A 9,768-nucleotide genomic window follows, 5' to 3' on the forward strand; every position below is an offset into this window, starting at 1 on the left:
CTCCCAAGTAGCTGGGACTACAGGCATGCGCCACCATGCCTGGCTAATTTTTTCTATATATTTTTAGTTGTCCAATTAATTTCTTTCTAATTTATAGTAGGGACGGGGTCTCGCTCTTGCTCAGGCTGGTTTCGAACTCCTGAGCTCAAAACAATCCGCCTGCCTCGGCCTCCCAGAGAGCTAGGATTACAGGCGTGAGCCACCACACCCGGCCTAGATGTGCAGTTTTAAATGTTAGAGTATGATGCATAGTTCAGATATTTTTTCTCCTGAGTCACTAATATTTTTTTCTTAATGTATTTTATTTGAACAGCAATCTAATTCCTTTTTCTATCGGGTTTTTATTTTAAAAAATAAAATCTTTGAGAAAATTAGCCAAATGAAATTGACATGAAAAGAAATTTTGAAATTAAGATTGAAGTACCTTTAATCATAGTATACATATTTTACTGAGAACACAGGTTTAGAATGAAAGGCTCACAACTTTTAAGTCTGGACCATGATTGCTTCATGTGTTAATATATACCTAGTGGTATAATGTTCTGAATTCATCATGGCTGCTTTTACAATGGAAGCCTTTTAAAATTCTACCCCAGCAGTTTTTCCTGCATCACTAATATAGCTATTTCAGTGCCAGAGTTATACTTCTTGCGCTTTTTGTTCTCTGAATGTAGTTATCAGAGATCTATTTAACTTAAGTAGTTGGAACATCAAGGTGTGTTTCAAGCCCTGTTGGAATACTTAGTTTGGGGTTTTTCTGTGTACATAGAGAATGTTTTTGTTCATAGCATGATTTTGTTTGTTTTACCATACTTCTGAAACTCATTGCCTTGCACTCTTCCAGCTTGATTTTGCATGTTTTTAAAAATTCTTGTCATTCAGATTCTCAATTAGATGTGCTCTATTCTAGATCTTTCATTTTGTACCTTCCAAAATAGATAACTAGAGTAAGCCTGAATCAAGCAGCTTTTGTTTGAATCATCTGGTCACCTCATAGTTGATAAAGTGAAATAAAAATATTAAAATATAGTTTGAAGAAAGAAGTTTTATATCCAGGTGATCAACATTACTTGAACAGTAATGATTAAGATTATTGATTGTTCTCTTTTGTTAGATCTTTAATAACCATGGCTGTTTTTAGAGTATTAGCTTTTTCTCAAGATCTTGAGATGGATCAGCGGCCTAAGGATTGTGGCAGATAACTTACTGTTCTGACTTCTTTCAGATTTCGGCCTATTAAAGGAAGGCAAGAAGAACTAAAGGAAGTAATTGAACGTTTTAAAAAAGATGAACACTTGGAGAAAGCCTTCAAATGTTTGACTTCAGGCGAATGGGCACGACACTATTTTCTCAACAAGAACAAGATGCAGGAGAAATTATTCAAGGAACATGTAAGTTTATTAAGATTAATATTAACCTTTTGAATAAGAGTAGTAAACTAAAAGCCTAAATGTTAGTGAATACTGAAATTTTAAATTGATTTTTCGTAAAATCAGTGTGACAGTCTTGTGACACTTAAGACCATTTGGATGACATCCAAAGAGAAAACTTGTCATCTAGAAATGAAATTCGTTGTGAACTTTTAGAGAATCAAGGTGCTGGGTACTCAAATACGAGTCGAGTATCCCTAATCCAAAAATTTGAAATCAAAAATGCTCCACAGAAATAGGGGAGGAGTGGGGAAAAAAAAATGCTCCACAATTTCAAACTTTTTGAGTGCTGCTCCCATGACACTCAAAGGAAATGCTCATTGGAGGATTTCAAATATTCCAAAACTGGAAAAAATTCAAAATGCTTCTGTACCCAAGAATTTCGGATAAGGGTGGTCAGCCTGTATATGAAATTTTAAAGTAACATTTGTTACTTAATAATCTTACATTTTTTACATTGTTGCTGGTGGTTTGCTTTTATAATTCTGAGAAAGTCTAGCAGGGTGAACAATTAAAAGTCATTATCAATTTTTTTTCCTGTTTTAGGTGTTTATTTACTTGCGAATGTTTGCAACTGACAGTGGATTTGAAATATTGCCGTGTAATCGATACTCATCAGAACAAAATGGAGCCAAAATAGTCGCAACAAAAGAGTGGTAACTATTATGCTAGTATAAACCCATAAAGTAATTTTATTCAAAGTTCTCTTTTAAATTACTGTCAAAGTGCTAAGAAATTCATGGTAAGGAATGAAGTCACAGTTGACTCTGAAGGAGCCAGTGCAGTGCCATTGCTTTGGCCCCTTGACTGGAGTCAGGACAGTGAAATTAAAAGTCTGAGTTGAACCAGATCCCATCTCTAGGCCAAAGTGCTTTTTGTTTGCCCTTTATTGAGTCTGGATGCCTTCTCAGTGATTAGAGTACTGAAAGTTCAGGGTAACCTGGCTTCCAGGGTCAGTCTTTTACTGGCCTCAAAGAGAGGTTGAGGATGAAATCTTAGTGATCCTAGGAGTTCTATGGGTGGAAACATCCTAATGCATTACATGCTTAGAAAAAGTAATACATGTGCTGGCTTAAGTAAAAGTAGAGTTGAACCCAGCCAGGAGGAATAAAAGCCATAGATGAAAGAAGGAATGTGTGACTGTATCTTTTTTCCCATCATGCCTGTTCCCTACCTTATCTCCTAGGAGAAACATGTAGCCCCTTTCATATTACCAATTCCTGGGCGTATTTCTTATAGCAAAAATTTGGGGGCTTGGGCACTTGAAAATGGAATGGGCAAAAGAAAGTTACTCCCAGGCCTCTCACATGGGTGTGAGTACAAGTGTGCTTTGTTTGCCTCAGAGTGTCAAGCCTGCTGATTGGGTCCTGTGGCCCTCTGCATTGCTGATGAAAATACAGGTTTGAGGTCTAGGCTTCTAGAGCCGCACTGTCTAGTACAGTAGCCACCAGCCACATTGAGTCCTTGAATTGTGGCTAGTCTAAATTGAGAAGTGCTGTAAGTGTTATAGACACATCAGATTTCATACTAAATTTTGTTTCTCATTAATAGTTCTTATGTTGATTACCTGCTGAAATAGTATTTTGGATATATTGGGTTAAAATATATTGTTAAAATTAATTTTACCTTTATTTCTCTTTCTTAATGTGGCTGCTGGAAAATTTAAGATTGTGAATTGGCTTATATTACATTCCTAATGGATGGTGTGCTCTAAAGAAGCAGTCCCCAACCTTTTTGGCACCAGGGACCGTTTTCATGGAAGACAGTTTTTCCACGGACTGGGGGGGCATGGTTTTGGGATGATTCAAGCGCATTACATTTATTGTGCACTTTATTTCTATTATTACATTGTAATATGTAACGAAATAGTTAACACACCTCACCGTAGGTTGGAGAGCCGTGCTCTAAAGGGTGGCAGTGCAATTCTTAGTCCTCACAGCCCTTTACTGCCACTGAACCCTGTCTGTTTCATCCAGCAGTCAACAAGTTTAATTCAGTGCAGCAAGTATTTGAGTACTTTCTGTCTACAAAACACCACACTGGGTGCTGCAGAGGATTCAGAGACATGGGTAGCATAGTTCTTGTCCTGGAGGAGTTTCCATTCTCCTGAAAGGATCAGGCAGATACACAAGTAACCATGGTACAAGGCTGTGGGGCTCCAAGGAGAAGAGACAGTGCCCAGGTGAGGATCCAAGCGAGTTGGCTGGAATATACACAGCTAGGTCTTCTCAATTTCTGGTATCTATTGGTCAGGCTTATTTTATTAAAAGAAGCCTTATTATTTATAATTACTAGTAATTTTTAACACATCACATATTTTAAATAGGAAACGAAATGACAAAATAGAATTACTGGTGGGTTGTATTGCCGAACTTTCAGAAATTGAGGAGAACATGCTACTTAGACATGGAGAAAACGACTTCAGTGTCATGTATTCCACAAGGAAAAACTGTGCTCAACTCTGGCTTGGTCCTGCTGCGTTTATAAACCATGGTAAGCTATATTTCTAAGGTGTTAGCACTAGTGTTGGATGGTCCTGCTAACAGAGTGGCCTTAATCAAACTCAGTAAAACCTTTATTTTCCATTAAAGGAGAGTTTGAAATAGGAATGCTTTTTTCACAAATTTATTACAATAAATAACTCCTTTAGTTTAACTTGAGACCTAAACTTCTATCAAAAGTTGTAAAGTTATATGGAAAGCTTATTTCAGATTTCTGTAATTGTTCGTGTTTCAGATCTTATCAACAGTTAATTGACTTTATCTTTTGGACATTTTTCAGATTGCAGACCTAATTGTAAGGTAAGCATAAAAGATTTTTTTCTCAAGTATTTTGTTTCTGCCTCAGGTGTGAGTTTCTTAATGAGGTACTTTTATTTTAGTTTGTATCAACCGGTCGAGATACAGCATGTGTGAAGGCTCTAAGAGATATTGAACCTGGAGAAGAAATTTCTTGTTATTATGGAGATGGGTTTTTTGGAGAAAATAATGAGTTCTGCGAGTGTTACACTTGTGAAAGGTAAAGTATTAAGATTTTCAGCTTTAACTTTTTTTTAACTACTTGACACTGATGAGAATTAACTCACATTATCTCTTCATCATTTAAATGCAGAGATAATCTTTTATGTTCTGTAGCATAACACCCAGTACAGTGTATATCAGCAAAGTCAAACGGTACACACCTATTTAGGGACACTAGCACCTGTCCCTTTAAAATTTTAATTTTACCAGCTGTTTTTATGGGTGGTCAGAGTACAAATCTTAAGGAAAAAACAGGTAATAGCCCACACACATGCACACACACAGTGCCAGGGTGGGGTTGCCCCCTGCTCAAAATGACAAGTGAAGTTCACCACTGATAGTCACGTAAAAACCCTGAAGTTGTCTTGCATGTTATCTAGCTATGTCTTCTGGAATTTTTGTTTCAGTGTACATACTCTTCACAATTCCTTCTATCCCCTACTGTCACTCAGTAAGGAACCTCTTTTTATGGCCCATCAGTATTCTGGAATCCTTATAGAAAACCCCAAAACCCGCTTTGGTAGGATTATCAGTTCGTGTTGCTCATTGTAGTGACTTCTTCACACAAGAGCTCCATGGAGGGAGCTGCTTAAGCTTGTGTGTGTGAGTGCTGCAGGAAGGCTTCCCTTGCAAGGTGGTACAGACTGCACAGGCAACACAGGGACGGAAACCTGTATTAGTTGAGCCCATTTTGTACACCTTCCACTGCGCTGGGCACTGTACTCACCCCGACTCACTCAGTCCTCACAGATATCCTGTGTGAGAGAGAACTGGAGTGTGTGCACGTTGCAGGTACACAAACTTCAGTATCTGGACCCCAGTCAGCCTGACTTCAGAGTCCTTATTCTTTCGTGTCATAATTACTTTTGCAGTTATGAGCAAAGTTATTAATACTCTTCTCCCTCTTAAAACACCCAGTCCACAAAACTACCACGCCAAGGGGAAGAGATGGGCGGACGTCCCAGTCACCATTTCCCTCCTTTCTGGACAGTCAGGGATCTCCAGCTGTGTGGCGAGACAGGGCGGTATTGAGTCATGGTGCTACCTTAGCTGTTTCTCTCCCAGCTTGGGTGGGCTCCTTGCCATGAGTGGATGGCAGGAAACCTATTCCTAATGCTGCTGAATTTTTGCCTTTTTAATCTATGAAGTAGTTTAATTATAGTTCAGTAATGCTTTAAACTCATTTTATAGAGAAAACATAGTGTTACAGTTAAGTGCCTGGAAGCTGGAGTCAGACTGCCTGAGTTGGAATTCTGTAACTCCGCATTTTATTAACTATGTGATGTTGGGCAAGTTACTTAGCTTCTTTGTGCCTTAATTTCCCCATCTGTAAAATGGGGATAACATTAGAAGCTATTCCATAGGGTCAATGTGGGGATTAAATTTATTTCACAGAAAGCATGTAAAACAGCACACAGTTAATACACAAATGTTAGCTATAGAATTATTTTGTGGTTTCTGGTTATTTTCTCATTAGAATAGAAGCTTAATGAAGACAGGGACTTGTATCTGTTTCATTTACTGCTATAACCCCAACATACAGAACAGTACCTGGCACTTAGTAAGTGCTTGATAAATACTTGGTGAATAGAATAAATAAATATGATGAATAAGTTTTTGGAGACTTTCCTGGGGGGAAAAAAAACTAACCACTTACTCAGGATTCCAAACCAATACAAAACAGCTTTTTTCTTGGTTTCGAACCACATGTATAGTCATGTTCCTTGGGCAGATGAGTTCTCTTTCGTGAACCTTAGTTTTCTCACTGATTGGATCACAGTATTTCTGCTCCACAGGGTTATTGTGAGGAATAAATAGAAACATGTGCGAATCCTTTTTAAATGGAACAACGTAATACAGAATAGTAGACGTGGCTATTATCAGGCTGTTTGAGTAATTTGATTGTAAAGATGGGCTGTATATATTCTTGAAATTCTCAGGAACACCAAATTGTTTCTGCCTTTACAGAAATTAGCTGGGAGGAAGAGGCCAGTCAAAGGAATTCATTGAATTATTCATCAGATATTAACTGAACAGTTACTTTATGTTAGGGCCGACACATGCAGGATAAACGAGACCAGCACAGTTCCAGCTGTCAAGGCAGTGCAGTGAATTGGCGTGGACACGCATGGCGTGCTGAGAGCTGGAGGGTGAGAAGAGTGGCTCAGTAGAGAAAGGAGAGTGACAGTGTAGTGTGTTCAAAGACACTGGGTCATGGGTGGAGTCTCTGGGGTACATTTGAGACATCTTTCTGGGCTATATGTAACTATACCAACATAATAGTAATTGTATTTCTTTTTTATTTTATTTTTCTCCTTCCTAGTTTTGTCACTCATGTAAAGCTCAGTAATTGTAACACGTTCATAAGTAAGAACTGCAAATTTTACTCCAGAAAATTTAAAGGATAGCCTGTAATCCTAGCCCTCTGGGAGGCCGAGGCGGGCGGTTCATTTGAGCTCAGGAGTTTGAGACCAGCCTGAGCAAGAGCGAGACCCCATCTCTACTAAAAATAGAAAGAAATTAATCGGACAACTAAAAATATATAGAAAAAATTAGCTGGGCATGGTGGCGCATGCCGGTAGTCCCAGCTACTCAGGAGGCTGAGGCAGAAAGATCGCTTGAGCCCAGGAGTTTGAGGTTGCTGTGAGCTAGGATGACGCCACGGCACTCTAGCCCGGGCAACAGAGTGAGACTCTGTCTCAAAAAAAAAGAAACTAAAGAATAAAATCTAATGAAGCTCCAAAAATAAAACCTAAATAAAAAGAGCTATGATCTCAGATAGAAAGACTTAAAATCATAAATATTACTCTTTTCCCAGTTAATGTATAATTTGGGACTTTATTTTAATTTTGGAATTGGTCAAAATTATTTTAAAGCTTATATGAAAGTATGTCTGATGATAGAAAGCCAAGAAAAAAATTGTAAAGGATGGTTAGGGGAGACTTGCTGTAACAGATATCAGAAGTTACTGTGAAATAATTGTGATCAAAATTTGATGATATTGGCTCAGAAATAAACAGATAGATTAGAGGACATGAATAGAGTCCTGAAATAGAGGCAAGTGTATATGAAATCTTAATATCACATATTGAGAAATCATTTATTTAGAAAATGATATATAATTCATTGTGCTTCTGGGAAAAAACCAAACTAGACCCCCATATCACATAATATACAAAATAAATTCCAGATGGATTACAGATCTAAATTTAAAAGACAATATAAAAGTATTAGAAAAAAAACTTAGGAGAGCATTTGTCTAACCTTAGGATAATGGAGATCCTCTGGAAATACGTAAGATAAGGAATGGTAAATCCAAGAATTTTTGAAGGCCAAAATAAAGTCAGACAAATGCTATACTGAAGGAAAATAAAGAACACATGGGTAAAGAGTTACTATCCTAACAAAAAGCTCCTATAAACTACCAGGCACAGAGGCTAAGGCCTGCATTCCCAGCAACACAGGAGAATCACTTGAGGATGGGAATTTGAGACCAGCCTTGGCAACATGGTGAGAATAGAGCCTCTAAAAAAATAAGAAAAATTATCCAGGTATAGTGGCACATACCTATAGTCTCAGGTACTCAGGAGGCTGAGACAGGAGGATCCATTGAGCCCAGGAGTTCAAGGCTGCAGTGAGCTGTGGTCCTGCCACTGCACTCCAGCCTGAGTGACAGAGCAAGCCCTGTCTTTTAAAAAAAAAAAAAAACAGCTCCTATAAGCTCATAAGGAGAAGATAGTTGAATAGAAAAAATGGTAAAGGAGGAAGAGATGCCTCACGGAAAAAAAAATGGCTGTAAACAAGGAAATTAAAGGAAAATTAGGTATTCATTCTCACTCAAATTGGTACCATTTAAGAAGTACAGTTTACTGCTGGTGAGGATATGGGGATACAGGCACTCATACAATGCTAGTAGGACTGCGAATTGCTGTATCCCTTTGGGAAAGTAATCTGGCAATATTTATTAAAAATAAGTGTACCCTTTTACCTGGCAGTCCCAGGTGGAAGAATCCATCCTGTAGAAATATGAGCGCCAGTTAGTAAGGATTTGGTTTCAATAACAGTATAGCAACAATGTTCATGGTGGCAGGCAAAAAAAAAATAACAAGTTTTAATAATCACCAAGGAGGAATGATTGAACAAATTATATAGAACATTTATTCTGTGGAAATATACAGTTTTCAAAACATATGTTCAATTCATATTTTTTTGTCCATAATGATGAAACTGGTTGCTGAGAAAAATGTTTGTTATTATCATATTTTGGTTTTGTTTGCGTAAAAAGAAACCACAGTGTAAATTGGTGTGCAAACCACGGTAAAAGGAGTGGAAGTCGACACTGTTGGCAGATGGTACCTAGGGCTCTGAAGAGGAAGGTGCTAGGAAATCCTGTTAGCATTTACTTCACGGATAAGGTTCCTAGGATTGTTTGACTTCACAGCACGCATGAGCATGTATTACTTTCACAAGTTGAAAAGATGGAATAAGGGAAGTAAAGGAGGTGAATGGAAGAGTTTTACTTAATTCTAATTTACAAAAATAACTGTTCATTTGTTTTATATTTAAGTGTACTTTAAGTGTGGCCCATCTTTCTAGAAATAAACCAGAAATGTTACAAGTTATGATAAAAAGACACAGAGTACCCGAAAATAATTTCTTAATCTCTGGAGTGAAAATAGCCTTTGGGATTTACACATTTACTTTATAAATACATTTTAGGGTAGAGTGTAACTGGGTGCCTGCCTTGGTGAAGATTACCTAGAAGATTTTATAGTGATTTCTAGCCCACTTTTCAAAAAGAATTGAGCATTAATAAAAATAGAATTTTAAATCCATTCTAAGGAAGTGAAGAAAACAGTAATGCTAACCTTTATGTTCCCAAAACTCCTGCATTAAATATAGGTCTGTGCTTCTTAGCATTAAGGGAGGGGTAAAAGAGTAGGGAGAGAAAATAAGATTTATGCTGTCTCTTAGCAAAAGGTGAAACACACTCATTCCTTGAGGGGAGAAAAGTTTTCTTCCTTTCATCCAAATTCTGAAAGATACAAATCATGTGAGACCTTACGCAGGGCAATATTGCTTTCATAATCCAGGACATTCACAATTTTGTCACAAATTCAGAAGCTGCTATTCTGTGACTTTTGTTAAAAAGCTTAGGCTGATAATTAGCCGGGCATGGTGGCGCATGCTTGTAGTCCCAGCTACTCGGGAGGCTGAGGCAGGAGGATCACTTGAGCCCAGGAGTGTGAGGTTGCTGTGAGCTAGGCTGACGCCACGGCACTCACCGTAGCCAGGGCAACACAGTGAGACTCTGTCTC

General features: G+C 38.0%; 1 protein-coding gene across 3 annotated transcripts in view; it reads left to right on the forward strand.

Moving 5' to 3' along the window:
- SUV420H1 (suppressor of variegation 4-20 homolog 1 (Drosophila)) overlaps nt 1-9,768 on the forward strand; it is a 36,151-nt gene that overhangs the window by 15,823 nt on the left and 10,560 nt on the right. For all 3 annotated transcript variants that reach the window (XM_012665626.1, XM_012665627.1, XM_012665628.1), the window contains 5 exons: nt 1,226-1,391; nt 1,977-2,086; nt 3,757-3,923; nt 4,212-4,231; nt 4,312-4,448. In XM_012665626.1, the coding sequence (XP_012521080.1) occupies nt 1,226-1,391; nt 1,977-2,086; nt 3,757-3,923; nt 4,212-4,231; nt 4,312-4,448 (600 nt within the window). The remainder of the gene's footprint in view (nt 1-1,225; nt 1,392-1,976; nt 2,087-3,756; nt 3,924-4,211; nt 4,232-4,311; nt 4,449-9,768) is intronic.

The sequence above is a fragment of the Propithecus coquereli genome, unplaced genomic scaffold, assembly GCF_000956105.1.
Source record: "Propithecus coquereli isolate 6110/MARCELLA unplaced genomic scaffold, Pcoq_1.0 Scaffold120, whole genome shotgun sequence".
NCBI lineage: Eukaryota > Metazoa > Chordata > Mammalia > Primates > Indriidae > Propithecus > Propithecus coquereli.